This window comes from Penicillium longicatenatum (genome assembly GCF_028827895.1).
Source record: "Penicillium longicatenatum strain IBT 33135 chromosome Unknown contig_3_segment0_segment0, whole genome shotgun sequence".
In the NCBI taxonomy this organism is placed as follows: domain Eukaryota; kingdom Fungi; phylum Ascomycota; class Eurotiomycetes; order Eurotiales; family Aspergillaceae; genus Penicillium; species Penicillium longicatenatum.
The window spans coordinates 2,959,361-2,973,768 of record NW_026643121.1 but is presented as its reverse complement, the minus strand read 5'-3'; the positions used below and the strand labels follow the sequence as shown (position 1 = coordinate 2,973,768).

Below are 14,408 nucleotides of genomic sequence, written 5' to 3'. Positions count from 1 at the left end.
CTATTCGGCCACGGAGACTGACAAGGATCCGAGACTAAACAGGGAAAAAAGGAAAGATCTGGAGATCAAGGACTGGGTCTCCTTGCTTCGCTGGCGTGACGCGGCTAGAAAAACGATCATGATTGGGGACTTAGGAAAATGGCGTGAGCCACACTACCTTCCCGGATGAAGAAATCACCAATCAAGCCCTCGCTTTCTCGAGAGAAACATTCTCAGGCGCTGAATGGGAGAGGTGATGGCTCGGGTTTCTCCACCACTTGCAAGCGAGTGCGGGGAAGTGTAGATTGAGCTTAATGCTTGACTTTCGCGCTAGTCTAAATGTCCGGATCAAAGTCAATCTCAAAGTCTGAATTTAACCGGGGTCTGGGTTATCTTACAGACTTTTAGAAAGGAGGCTAGCGGGGATCTTGTCCACGCATGAAACTCGTTCTAAGCTCGTTGATCATACTTTCATAGGCTCCACTAAGGTAAGTCCGATTATCCTTTGAGTCTGATTGACCAATCTACGACACTTTGTTTCCTCTTCTGCATATCCTCTTGACGCAACCTAGCATCCCAATTGTTCAATTACCATGAGTGAGCTGTGGTACGAACAGCCTGCAGCCACTTGGAATGAGGCTCTCCCCCTAGGCAATGGCCGACTTGGTGCCATGGTCCACGGTCGCACCGACACAGAGATGATCCAGTTAAACGAAGCTTCGTTGTGGTATGGTGGGCCTCAGCAACGAACACCCGAAGATGCCTTGAACAATTTGCCAGCTCTGCGACAAGCCATTCGCCAGGGAAATCATACCGAGGCGGAAAGACTCGTGACCACATGCTTTTTCGCAACCCCAGCAAGCCAACGACACTATGAGCCTCTCGGTAATCTTTTCTTAGATTTTAGACATATGCCTGAGCATGTAACCAATTACCGACGCTCGCTGGACCTCACCAATGGGGTCTTGCATGTCAACTATGAGCACCAGCACGTTACATACGAGCGACAGATGATCGCTACTGATAGTCCATCGGTCCTCATTCTGAGCGCTCGCTCCTCGGCTAAAACCGAATTTATCATACGTCTGACCCGAATGAGTGACCTTGAATTTGAGTCACATGAGTACTTTGATTCTGTCGAGACCGTCGGAAAGATCCTTGACTTGGAGGATCTGGGCCGTAAGGAAAATACTATCACCATGCACGTCACACCCGGTGGAAAGGGAAGCAGTGCCTGTTGTATCGTCCATGTTCAAGCTCTTGATATGGACGGAAAGGGCACTATCACCAAATGTGGCAAGAATCTTGTCGTCAAGTCCGATAATGCGGTGGTCTACATTGCGGCGCAAACAAGTGTGAATGGGAAGAAGGGCGATATCCATGCAGAAGCCGATATCAAAAGCATTCCCTCTACTTCACATGATATCTGGAGACAACAAGTCCAAGAGAACCAGGAGATCTGGAAGCGAATGCATCTGACGCTCCTACCAGACCAGTCGGACATTCCTACCGATAAACGAATTATAGGACCCAGAGACCCAGGCTTGATTGCTCTCTACCACAACTACAGTCGCTATCTCCTCATGGCCTGCAGCCATGAAGGGAGCGCGGATTATCCTTTACCGGCCAATCTACAGGGTATCTGGAATCCCTCCTTCCATGCAGCTTGGGGCTCCAGGTTCACAATCAACATCAATCTGCAGATGAACTATTGGTCTGCCAATCTTTGCAATCTGTCTGAATGCGAGTTGCCTTTGTTCAAACACCTCTCCCGAATGGTAGCCAATGGCAAGAATACCGCAGAAAAGATGTACGGGTGTCGTGGTTGGACTGCCCATTCCAATACCGACATCTGGGCCGACACCGATCCTGTAGATCGTTGGATGCCAGGTACGCTTTGGCCGCTCGGGGGCGCATGGCTCTGCTGTCACATTTGGGAACATTTTCAATTCACCGGAAACGAGGAATTTCTCCGAAAATATTTTCCGATCCTTCGTGGATGTGTCGAGTTTCTTCTCGACTTCCTGATCAAAGATGCATCGGGTGAATACCTCGTGACGTCCCCGTCAGTCTCGCCGGAGAATTCCTACTACGACAAGAAAGGTCAGAAGGGCGTGCTTTGTGAGGGATCCACAATTGACATCCAAATCATCGGCGCTGTGTTACGAGATTTCGAGTTAGTAACCGCGTATCTGGGCATGAGTGATGATCCTCTCCTCCCTCAGGTTCGCTCAACTCGCACTCAACTCCCACCCATAAAAATCAGCCAAAAAGGTTACCTCCAGGAGTGGGCTGAGGATCACGACGAAGTCGAGCCTGGCCATAGACACACATCTCATCTATGGGCCCTCTACCCCGGCAACGCGATCACGCCAGAAAAGACACCCGAACTCGCAGCTGCGTGCCGAGAGACGCTTCGTCGACGCGCTGAGCACGGAGGTGGTCACACGGGTTGGAGTCGTGCCTGGCTCATCAATCTGTACGCCCGACTCCGTGACACGGCGGAATGCCAAAAGCATCTGGACTTATTACTGGCCAAATCGACTCTTCCGAATCTGTTCGACAATCACCCGCCATTCCAGATTGACGGTAACTTTGGTGGGGCTGCAGGTGTCGTGGAGATGTTAATTCAGTCGCACGAGCCAGGATTTATTCGACTTCTTCCTGCCTGTCCGAGCGACTGGACGGGAGCTATCCATGGAGTCCGAGCTCGAGGAGGATTTGAGCTGGATTTTGGCTTCGAGAATGGAACTCTCGTGGGTGATGTCACTCTCAAGTCTCAGGGAACAAAGAAAGTCACTCTTGTTTTCCCGGGTGGGTTTGAAATGAATATTGAATATGCTGGCAATTCCAGAATCCCACCTGAGATATACTCTAGATAGACCTTTCATATGTGCAAGCTACGGGGGACGAATTATGTTGCGTATAGCATTAGAATCTAGACCAACGTCGTATAATCCCTGCGCTCTCCCTAACCCGTCACGGAGCAAGCACCGACATCGGCCAATTTCTGGATAAAAAGAACATCCACCTCAATAAATACTAGAACTTAGCCGGATGAGCCCCGCATTTCTTGGACTGAGAGTTTTATTTGAAGTAGAAAAAATAACAACGCCACCTATTGACCCCCCCCCCCCCCAAGCTCAAACAATCAATCAACCCCAATATGGACCTAGCTTCAGTACAAGACCTCAAAGACGTCCTCCGTCCAGACTTCTTCCACGGTTACGCCACAGCCGCAGCCCAGATAGAAGGCGCCTGGAATAAAGATGGCCGAGGCGTTTCGATCTGGGATACATTCGGCCACACACCAGGCAAAGTAGCCGATGGCAGTAACGCCGACGATGCAACACGCGCATACGACTTCTACCGCGAAGATGTCGCATTAATGAAATCCTACGGTGTCAACGCATACAGATTTTCGCTTTCTTGGTCACGTATTATCCCGCTGGGGGGTCGAAACGATCCAATCAACGAACAGGGCATCCAATACTATTCGAATCTGGTCGATGAGCTTTTGGCCAACGGGATCACGCCCTTCGTTACACTCTTCCACTGGGATACTCCACAGGCACTGGAAGATCGATACGGCGGGATGTTGAATCAGGATGCTTACACGCCTGATTTCATTCGGTATGCACGTGTGTGCTTTGAACGACTAGGCGACCGCGTTAAGCACTGGATTACCTATAACGAACCTGGCGTGTATACACTCGCCGGATACGCAGCCGGAGTACACGCGCCGGCCCGATCTTCTTTCCGTGAACGCAATGCGGAGGGGGATTCATCTACGGAGCCATTCATCGTCGCGCACACTGAGCTGGTATCTCATGGACATGTCTCGAAAATGTATCGTGAAGAGTTCCAGCCCTCGCAAAAGGGTACGATCGGCATCACACTGCATGGAAATTGGTCCGAGGCTTGGGATGAGGAGGATGAGCGCGATCAAGCGGCTGCGCAGCGTGCACGCGAGTTCGAGATTTCCTGGTTTGCTGATCCGGTTTATAAGACTGGTGATTATCCTGCTTCTATGCGTGCGCAGCTTGGTGATCGACTCCCCCGCTTTACGGAGGAGGAGTCGAAGCTTGTGCTTGGGAGTTCGGAATTTTATGGAATGAATAGTTATACGACTTTCTTCATGAAGCATAAGACTACGCCGCCAGATATTAATGATCATAAGGGGAATGTGGAGGTTTTTGATGTGAATAAACAGGGTGTCTCTCGCGGGGAGAAGAGTGATACTGAATGGTTGCGAGCTAATCCTGGCGGATTCCGGAAACTGTTGAACTGGATTTGGGATAGGTATCAGACTCCTATTTATGTGACTGAGAACGGTACTACTGCGAAGGGGGAAGTGGCGCCGACGCCGGAAGTTCTGAATGATAAGTTCCGCATGAAGTTCTTTGAGGGGTATGTGGGATATGCGTTGGCTCGAGCTGTGAAGGAGGATGGGGTTGATATTCGGTCTTATTTTGCGTGGACCTTTACTGATAATTGGGGTAAGTTTACCTGAGAGGATACTGGGTCATCGAGATAACTAACTTGCTGTAGAATGGGCCGCTGGCTATGGCGACCGATTTGGAAGTACTTGGATTGATTTCGAGTCTGAGGAGAAAACCCGCTACCCCAAGCAGTCTGCTTACTACTTGGATCGTCTATTCAAGCACTTGATTCGTGAGCAGTAAGTGGCAATAGAGATAAAATACACCTGCATAACTAGAATGTCACTGTACGGCATTTAAGGTTTGCCACCGATTGTGCGCCTCGGCTGTCAGTCATGACGGGTAAAGCAGCGTATTCTAGAGTAGACAGATAGAAAATTATTGCTCATTGGCCGTTGAAAATCTCAATGACAGCAGCTCAGTCTAATCTCGCATGGACAAAAGCATCCACCTTCCTTTCCGAGCGAGAAAGTATGAGATAAGACCAGTTGCGGCAGGTCACTGCGATAACCCTATCGGCTAACCCCCTCATGACTCCAACGCTCGGCTCTATGATACTGACCCCAATAGTGATCAGACATTTAAAAAGAAGCATATAACTAATCGTTTTTGGATTTTCCCCAACTCAACTCTACCGACAAACACCATAGTCATGCATGCAGAACCAATTAAACTGATATTGAAGGGAACCCCCCGAGAGGTATACTTCCTTCCCCGACCTACATATGAACAAGTCTAATCAGTATGCCAAGATCGGCCTTGAACATGGCCGTACTCTCCGAAACCAGATCCGCAGTCAGATTAGCATCTACGAGGCCATGTTCGCGTATACCTCAAAGCTATCCTGGCCCGATGTCCGCGAGGTCGCTAAGGACTTCCAACCCGCACTGAAGTCGCTCGTCCCGGACATCTATACCGAAATGGAGGGAATCGCCGAAGGAGCAGACCTTGACATCCTCGATATCGTCGCACTCAACTGCCGTAGCGAAATAGCCCTTGGAAAATTCTCCGATGGTTGCACGACTTTATGCTGGAAGAAAAGCGAAAATGCGCGTGTGCTTTCTCAAAACTGGGATTGGGCTACGCCTATAGGTCAGAATATGGCCATGGTATCGATTCAGCAGGTTGGCAAGCCAACGCTTTACATGGTGACTGAGGTAAGGTTTCCTGAGATCGTGGATGGAGTCGTACTGATCAATGCAGGCGGGTATCGTTGGTAAAATTGGGTTCAATTCCGCAGGTGTCGGTGTCTGTCTAAACGCCATTCGTGCAAAGCCGATGATAAGCAGCAAGCTCCCGATTCACATTGCACTGCGGCTGTGTCTCGAAAGTGTATCGGTGGGCAGTGCTGTGAAAACTCTCGAGGCATTAGGAGGTGTTGCATCTGCCCAACACATCCTTGTTGCAGATAGCACTACTGCTCTCGCACTCGAACTGTCACCTGTGGGCAATAAGTATATTCCAGAAAATGAAGCAGGACTTATCTCGCACACCAACCATTTCATCGAGAATCGATATGTGGAGGAGCCTCCTTGGCTTTCAGGATCTCCGATTCGCTTGAAGCGGGTTCAGGATTTGGCGCTGGAGCTCATTGCAAATGGGGCTTCGGGAGACGCTATTACACCTTCACTACTACGGGAACATATTTTTTCTGATACTTTCAATGTTCCTCAGGCTATCTGTTGCCAGGAAGATCAGGGTGTCCATGTTTCGATCCGCGATAACACTCTTTTTAATATTGTAATGAATCTGGAACCGGGGCGCTTGGGTGCTGAGGTTGTTTTTGGTCGTCCTGGGTCTGGCGAGGAGGGGCCCGTGCTCCAGATGCCTTGGGTATGACGTGTTGAAGGCTTGTGTACCAGTATATATAATACGACCAGGATGGGGTAATATCCTAGGTACTCAGTAAATAGACAGGCATCCTCATGGATGGAAACAGGCCCACTATGTATGTCTTCCGCCCCGAGCCTCTGATTTCTTTACTCTTCTGATCCCAAAACATTGGCACATCTTTCAGTATTAGCTCAAAGGGTATTTCTATTGAATTTCCCATTCTCCAAGCTTCACATATCCTACAGTATTGTCCCAGCATACAAAACTCACGTTGAAGCTCTGACTTAAAACGAGAAGGTAACGTCTATTCTCACGCTGTTCCACGGGTCAATAACGCCATGCTTTTTCTATACAGGTGTTCTTCTTACAGCTTGCCACCCGTGTCATTTACGCAGTTCCTGCTACTGAAGCATACGATCTCTCTCCCCACCCATCTTCCCACTTAAACACAACCACCCCGACCGATCGATGAATGGCCTATTCATTAATATATACGAGTGTCGCCTCGAAGGCTGTCTTATATGTCCGTGACGGGATGTTTCAGCCAGCTGGATATGAGTCGCAATCTCCCCATTCAAGTCACCAAAAGCACCACTTTATAATGACCTCATTGGCCTAGCAGGATAAGCACTCTAAATATTCGCCAGGCAGATGCGCCCCGAAGAGCTTACTATGCAAGTCTTTAGAGGCTTTGGTCATCTGCCTTAGCATAGAGATGTAGGTTCACCAAGAGTGAACATCATTTAGCTCAAATTTAAAGGCCTCCTGCTGATGAACAATCCCAACGATCGGCGAGCATCGACTACCTGGATTTCTCATCACGGCAAGCCGCACACAAGAAGTTCCGAAGAAGGCTCTTGCCCAGGTCAAGGCCTTAAGCACTCCATGAACTAGTACCTAGTCTTGCAATCTTGTGACATGCCTATGCTATGACGTTGAACACGATGCGGGGATCTTCTGCGCCTCTGTGCCTGTTGGTGTGCCCCTGCAGACCGTCATGCGAAGGGAGACTTCTATTATTGCTTCCCTGCGAAAGAGCATTTCGACTACTCTGGAAAACAATTCTCTGCCATGAACAGCGCGAAATCTGACTACTTGAGAAAAGCATTGGCCGGGGCGTTTCATGCGTACACTCAAGAAAATACTGGATTGGTTGAAAAGAGCTTACGATTGCCAAGGCCGATATCGATTGGGAGGAGCGAAGCCGACCTAACCTAATCGACTTCAGCATGTCAAGCCTCCCTGACCTAGAGTCAATCTATGAAGCGTATGATACGCTTGGCTTCGACATGAGGTACACGGAGCTCAAAGCCAGTACCAGCGCCGCTAGAGGATCAAGAGTTGCTACTTTCCCCATCTTTAGAAGACTCGCAACTTATGTGGTTCACCCATGTCGTTTTGAAGCGATATTGCGCATACACTATGCTAACAGGTTGAATATTATTTCCTCTAGTACACTATACCCTGTCGCCGACACCTAATCAAAGGCCTAGTCCGCAACAAGTTCACCGGCGTAGTCACTGGTGACCGTCGCACCCTGTTCCTCCATGCCCGACTTGTGACCTGGAATCAGAAGCCCTACAAGGATAGCCCCCTGGCAACTAGTGTCGCGAGGGGCCAAGAATGTTTTGGATTTGTTTATCCGAGTCAATAAGAAATTGATCCACAGAACATGCGGGGTATCGCCTGGAAGAGCGCATAAACCGACTGTACGATTGACAATCGCGAGGAATTGACTGGTGTAACCGAGCTCCACTTTATGCTGGGGGCTACATACTAATGCATGGGACTCGTCATTATTTGTGACGATCACGCCAAGTCCAGCCTTCAGCTGAGAGTCTCGCTGTGTGATACGACACAATAAGAGGGGCTTGCATTCCAAATCTCGGTCAACGGGACCAACCCAAACAGCAACTGTCAACCAGTCCAAGCCACTTTATTAATGAGCTGGTATCCCCAGAAGTAACCCAGGTCTGAGAATTCTAGACCAACTTCTGCCTAACCCTTGCCATGACCTCCGGCACTGTTATCCCCGAGGAGCGCCCTGTGGCAAACCCATCAGAAAATGATCCTTTATTGGCCCATTCGGAAGACGTCGGGCAAGATGAAAAGAACGTCTGGTTCAATCTAATTGCGGGTGAGATCACGTCGAGTTTCTATAACAGTCCCGTGAACTGACGATATCGACTTGGCAGATTCCGCCGGTCTTGCTCAGATTGGGATTTGGGTTGTAAGTAGATCAGGAATCCGCAGTCTCACGAAATCATCACTGTCACATCAAGATACATTGACTAATTTCTCTAGCTCGCCGCTCTTGTCTGGTCCAAGATCTTAGCCCAGCCAATCATCCTCTTCACAGCCCATCCAGTAAGTCAAACATGTGAATTCTGTGCAAGGAGGAACAAACATATCTAACCAATCCTAGCTCCTTGCCAGCTCAGCTCTTCTCCTCCAAATCCAAGGAATCCTCATCCTTCAACCCACCACCACCGCAACACCATCTCAAAAACGTACTGGATCGCACATTCATTATACAATCCAACTAATAAGCACTACCCTCTTCCTTGCTGCCTTCATCATCATCGAAATCAACAAAGGCTCCCATGCCCACTTCACCTCCGCCCACAGCATCCTCGGGCTTCTCACCGTTATCTTTGTCGTGTGCCAGTCTCTCTTCGGAGTCGTCCAGTACTTCCTGCCAGAACTGGTTCTGGGCAGTGTCGACAACGGAAAGAAATTATACAAATACCATCGTTGGAGCGGATATGTGGCGTTGCTGGTGCTGGAGATTCCGGCTGCGATCTGGGGGGCGACGCAGACGGACTACAGCATAGGTTTCTTGCATATCCCATTGTGGGCTGTCTTGGCTGCGTCTGCTGCGGTAATAATTGGCTTGGGTGCGAGGATTAAGAAGCAGAAGTTGGGATTGGGAAATTGATTCGAGATTGAGCTGGCGGTTGCTCTAATACGATCTATTTTTTTTTTTTTTTTTTTTTTTTTTTTGTTTTGAGAGAGAGAATGTTGGTGCGATCGTGGGATCATGCATCTTGATGACCTGCTTCATTCCGGGGCTTCCTTAGATATGGTATTTGACAGATATCTTCATTTGCAGGTGCCTTTTAGCAGTGTTTGAACTGTGAGTCTCCGAAAGCCTATTCCTTAGTTCTGGATTCATAGCCATTGGGCAAGCGATAACACCGACTGCGGTCCCATTCGTTGAGTCATTCGATGATAGCCTTGAGTCAATTTGAAGATGATTCGATAGCTTCCGTAAACATAAGAAAAGTAAGAAGAAACAAAACCAAATAAAGATAAATAATTTAAAATATGGAGGTTGAACAACATAGTTCGGGTGGATTCGATGGTTGGTCCAATTACCATTGCTCCACCGAACAGCTAATCCACATCCGCCAATTTCTCCAACTTCTCTCCTATCAACATCATGGCGTCCACAAGCTACATCTGCCTCAATTGCAGGCGGGCGCCCCGATACAGATTAAACCAGCTCCAACTCCGCAGTTTCTCCCTTTCCCCGCGCCACCACCAAATCCTCCGACCAGCAACGGCCCCAAAGCAAACACCGGACGTCAAGCACATCCGCCAGAATGTAGAGCGTTACGCTCAAAACTGCGTTGACCGAAACTACGCCGGCCACACAGGGTACCCCTCGCAAATTGCGGCTCTCTCGGAAGAAGCGCGCCAGCTAAACTTCGACCTGAAAACGCCCCGATCCCGCGCTAAACAGCTCGAGAAGACCATCGCAAAGCTCTCAATCGCAGCCCGCGCCACAGAAACTAACAATGCGCCCACGGACACACAAGATCAAGAAATCGCAGCTCTAAAAGCCGAAGCACAACGTCTTAAAGATGAGTCCGCAGCCATGACAACCCGCAAATCAACCTGCACCGAAGAAATCAACCGCCTCGCTCTCTCCCTCCCGAACCTCTCCTCCCCCGAAACACCAATCGGCGAGACTCCCCGTCTAATAAACTACCTAAACTTCGATCCCGCAAACCCGCCAACCTGGACAAAAAACTCTCCAGCCGACCTCCAGTCCCGCTCGCACGTCACAATCGGCACAAACCTTGGCCTACTGGATTTCACCAGCTCAGCCACGACAACAGGATGGGGCTGGTATTTCCTCATAAATGAAGGCGCAATGCTCGAACAAGCACTAGTGCAATACGCACTAAGCGTCGCACGCCGTCGAGCCTGGAAAGCAGTTTCCCCACCCTCAATCGTATACTCCTACATCGCCGATGCGTGCGGCTTCCAGCCCCGCGACCAGCACAACGAGCAGCAGATTTGGGCTATCGAGCAAAACGAACGTGACCGCGATAGTAAGCCCCAGCGCTCGTTGACGGGGACGGCGGAGATACCACTGGCAGCTATGTATGCGGGCCGCGATATCCCGGCTACAGAATTACCGTTGAAGCTTGCTGGTTCTAGTAGGTGTTATCGAGCGGAGGCTGGCTCGCGTGGCGTGGATACCAAGGGATTGTATCGTGTGCATGAGTTTACGAAGGTGGAATTGTTTGCTTGGGCGGATAATGTTGAGTCTACGGCTACTCCTACGTCAGATGATCTGTTCGCAGAGCTATTGGATATCCAGACGGATATTTTGACTTCCCTTCATCTTCCTTGTCGGGTGCTTGAAATGCCTACGGGTGATCTTGGTGCGAGCGCGACAAGAAAACGGGATATTGAGGCTTTGTTCCCGTCCAGACTTCGTCCGGTGCCGGCGTCCGGTGCTGCTGTTGATCCTGCAATCCAGGAGCTTGAGTCAGCTTGGGGTGAGGTTACGTCTGCTTCTATTTGTACGGACTATCAGAGCAGACGGCTTGGGACGAAGGTCCGAGGTGGTGCGGTGAAGGAGTCGCGATTCCCGCATACTGTCAATGGTACGGCGATGGCTGTGCCGCGTGTGTTAGCCTGTATTTTGGAGAACAGGTTTGATCCTGAGCGGGGTGTGGTTGTTATACCGGAGGTGTTGCGGCCGTGGATGGATGGTATGGAGACGATTGGGGGTAAACAGTAGAAGTTCTCCTGCTCTGTGTATATTATGATAGATCTTCTGGGGGTGTGTACGTATATGGTTGTATTTATCTGACAACTTATCGTCTAGTGCATTACACGCCACTTTGTGAATACTTCAAGTTCAAACAGCTAATCATGGATTTGACATGGATTTCGCATGGATTTGAGGACAATTTTGGGTTGTGTGGGCGATCTATAGAGAACCATAGACAAAGAGGATAGAGGCACCAACACTCATCAAGTCATAACACATTAAACTTAGGCGCAATAAGGACATCGCATCATAGGGAAAATCAATACATAGGAATACAACCAAACCACCTCTAGGACCGAACCAGCAGTCCAGAACGAGGTCAAATAAACCAAAGACGCCAGGATCACAACTCCAAAACATAACCAAATAGGTATCTGGAGGGCAAGCCGCCAATCGACATAAATAACCAACGAAACAAAACGTCGTAAACAAAAAAAAAAGGGATATGGGGCCCACATTTAGGCCCAAGGCAGATCAGCCTCTTCGACCCGCGTGCAGGTCAAATACGGCAGCCCTACATCGGGAGGATTTTCAATAGCCGCAGAACTTGCGCTACTTTGTTCCGCACCACTTTTCAGCTCCAGCTCAAGGAAGTTACGCATGAGCGGTTTAACGATTTCACGTGCCAGCCGTTTAATCTCGTCCATCTTGCGCTCGAAACGTTTAAGGGTTTCGCGGGTGTAGAGGGAATCCGCTGATTGGGTCGGGTGGATCTTCAAGAAACGTTTCAGTTCGTCGTGGGGCAAGTATGCCTGTGACGAAGAAGAGCCAATCAAGCGATATATACGAGCGGATGGATCAGGCGGCGTAACCGGTCTCGATGATCCTGCTTGTGAGCCTGGTGCAGGGGTTTGGGGAGGATTTGTAGCGGAGTTCTTGAGGATAGGAGCTGGGGGAGGAGTGGTACTCTCAATGAGCCACTGGCGGAATAAAGAGACAGCCAACCAGTCGAGATATGCGTTGTTAGGACCGACCCGTTCGCCGCGGGAGGTCGTCAAAGACAGACGGAAGAGTTTAGAATCGACGCGAGCTTTGAGGTCTTCCAAATCTTCGTATTTATCCTCGATTAGATCGAGGACGGCGTTTGGGAGAGGTGCGTATGAGCCGTTACGCAGGTTTGGTAAGGCCGCTGGCCATTGGCCAACGACATGGATGAGGGCTTCGGAGAAGATCACTCGGCTGCGGGCTAGGTATCCCAGCTTGAGGTAGCTAGGGGGGTACTTGGCTATCTGTTTGAAGAGCCGCGAGCCGAATCCTAGGAGGTGGTGGTCCACTCGGGGACCAGTGACTGGTAGCGCATCGTACATATCTGCCAGGGCCAGGAGAGACTTGCACTCTGTGTAGGCCGTGGCGATATTCACGCTGTTTAATACTGGTGGATGATTGTAGAACATGCGGAAGAGGTTCTCGTAGTCGCGAATCAATGGATCGGCAGTATTGCGGTCTCCCCCTTCGGTTCGTGGGAGGTGCACCACTGACTGCATTCCAGCCAGGTTTGCCATAGACCGGAAATAACCTGCCTGTGCATTGGACGGTTTGGTCATCGTTGGGGGGAGTCCGGTGTGATCGCCGCTGGTAAACATGGGAGCGTAGGTAGGTTGCTACTCAAGAGGTTGAGGTTAGTTATGGGCCTAGTACACCCCTTGCTACTTGCGAGTGCGAGTGCGACTGCAAGATGAGGATTGGACTAACCTTCTGAACAAGTATAGGCTCCTCATCCTCTCCCCTATTTTCCCAGTCCAACTCATACCTCCATCGTCGCTTCTCTCCTGGACGCATCGATGACACCCCATTATCAGACTGCGCGAGCGTAGAACCGTTGGAAAGCGAGTCGTCCTCGCTCACCCGAGACAATGTCCCATCGGGCTTCGAGGGACCCGGTGTACTCTGCCCCGACCATTCCTCCCTCGTGCTTGCCTCGAAAAAGCCCGAGCATTGCGCCAGAATCAACCGATGAAGAAGGTATCGTTTCTCTTGCGACCCAGCACGGATCGCGATCTCGGTGTCGCCCGTATAGGTGAAGATTGGGAAATCGTTGGACGAGGTCGATCCGGAGCCGCCGTGGTGGGAACGACCCGATCTATGACGGCGGGTCGAGTGCGAGTGACGCGACACCACGGACGGGGCACTCTGGTTTGGTGCGATGCGATCGACGATTTGAGCCTGGGATACCATTGCGCGCGTGAATTTCTGTGTTCATGTAGATCGAGAGATAGCGCTAGCAACGAAGAGGTGCGTCGGCGGTCAACACCTATTCGCGCAGCCTGATGCCGTCATTAAAAGCATGTAAAACGTGGGAAATGAGGGTGTGGGTGGGTGGATAAGGGAGTTGTGGTTAGAGAGTGGTATCGCGCCGGTGGATTTAGATTTAGTCCCCGCGATCCAAAACAATGGTTATAGATAAATTGCACCCACAAAGACAATATTAAAAATTTTAAGATGTATTCGGGGATTACAGGTACCTGAAGGAAAATCCGGAATCACGTAAGTCAAGTACTCTAGCCTGGTCTACTCTGTGGGTAGCATGTAGTGGTACAGGCCGCAAGCAGCTGAAATCGCAGTGGCGAAAGTCGCTGGCTGCAGGTTGAACCAATGACCGTGGAAGATCGACAATGGAATTCTAACTAAAATAGTTAAGTACAATTAATCCCCAATCCTATAGACCAAATTAGTAGGAATAGTTTGGGTTCGGCGGAGTTCGTCGGGACCTTCCTTATTGAAGCCCCTCCTTTCCCCTCGATCTCCTTTTTTTTTTCTTGGTAACTTCTACATCAATGAGGGACGGAGTAAATCATACCCAATAACCTCGGAAGTCACTCCCTGGGAAATACATCCTTCCGTATACGAGGTCACACGATTCCCACACTCCGGCTTACTTGAAACTCGACGCCCAAACCGCCCAACAAAACAAAAAATCTGGCCTTGAACGCTCATTCTCGGGACAGCTTCTATAGCTGTCCCGATCTGACCTCGCTGCAGATTTCGTCTCCCGTGATTTCTGCCGACGGTTTCGATCACGACATCAACACTGAGCCCTCTCGCTCGCCCTCCCCCGACCCGCTTGCCCCGCGCGTCAAAAAACG

The 14,408-nt window shown here is 50.1% G+C and overlaps 5 protein-coding genes across 5 annotated transcripts; 4 read left to right on the top strand and 1 right to left on the bottom strand.

The window, feature by feature from the left end:
• Nucleotides 1–572: 572 nt before the first annotated feature.
• N7484_006470 (glycoside hydrolase family 95 protein) lies at nucleotides 573–2,861 on the top strand (the record flags this gene model as incomplete). Its single annotated transcript, XM_057116888.1, has 1 exon — nucleotides 573–2,861. The coding sequence occupies one exon, from the start codon at nucleotides 573–575 to the stop codon at nucleotides 2,859–2,861; it is 2,289 nt and encodes a 762-aa protein (XP_056972771.1).
• A 284-nt stretch (nucleotides 2,862–3,145) lies between these two features.
• N7484_006469 (uncharacterized protein) lies at nucleotides 3,146–6,260 on the top strand (the record flags this gene model as incomplete). The annotated part of the gene is made up of 5 exons (XM_057116887.1): nucleotides 3,146–4,478; nucleotides 4,531–4,660; nucleotides 4,992–5,121; nucleotides 5,165–5,578; nucleotides 5,625–6,260. The coding sequence occupies 5 exons, from the start codon at nucleotides 3,146–3,148 to the stop codon at nucleotides 6,258–6,260; spliced, it is 2,643 nt and encodes an 880-aa protein (XP_056972770.1).
• Nucleotides 6,261–8,264: 2,004 nt separating this feature from the next.
• N7484_006468 (cytochrome b561 domain-containing protein) lies at nucleotides 8,265–9,192 on the top strand (the record flags this gene model as incomplete). The annotated part of the gene is made up of 4 exons (XM_057116886.1): nucleotides 8,265–8,391; nucleotides 8,450–8,484; nucleotides 8,559–8,621; nucleotides 8,680–9,192. 4 exons carry the CDS (start codon nucleotides 8,265–8,267, stop codon nucleotides 9,190–9,192), a joined length of 738 nt encoding a protein of 245 aa, XP_056972769.1.
• A 504-nt stretch (nucleotides 9,193–9,696) lies between these two features.
• Nucleotides 9,697–11,292, top strand: N7484_006467 (putative serine--tRNA ligase DIA4; the record flags this gene model as incomplete). Its single annotated transcript, XM_057116885.1, has 1 exon — nucleotides 9,697–11,292. One exon carries the CDS (start codon nucleotides 9,697–9,699, stop codon nucleotides 11,290–11,292), a length of 1,596 nt encoding a protein of 531 aa, XP_056972768.1.
• Nucleotides 11,293–11,783: 491 nt separating this feature from the next.
• Nucleotides 11,784–13,500, bottom strand: N7484_006466 (uncharacterized protein; the record flags this gene model as incomplete). Its single annotated transcript, XM_057116884.1, has 2 exons — nucleotides 11,784–12,926; nucleotides 13,018–13,500. The coding sequence occupies 2 exons, from the start codon at nucleotides 13,498–13,500 to the stop codon at nucleotides 11,784–11,786; spliced, it is 1,626 nt and encodes a 541-aa protein (XP_056972767.1).
• Nucleotides 13,501–14,408: the final 908 nt, after the last annotated feature.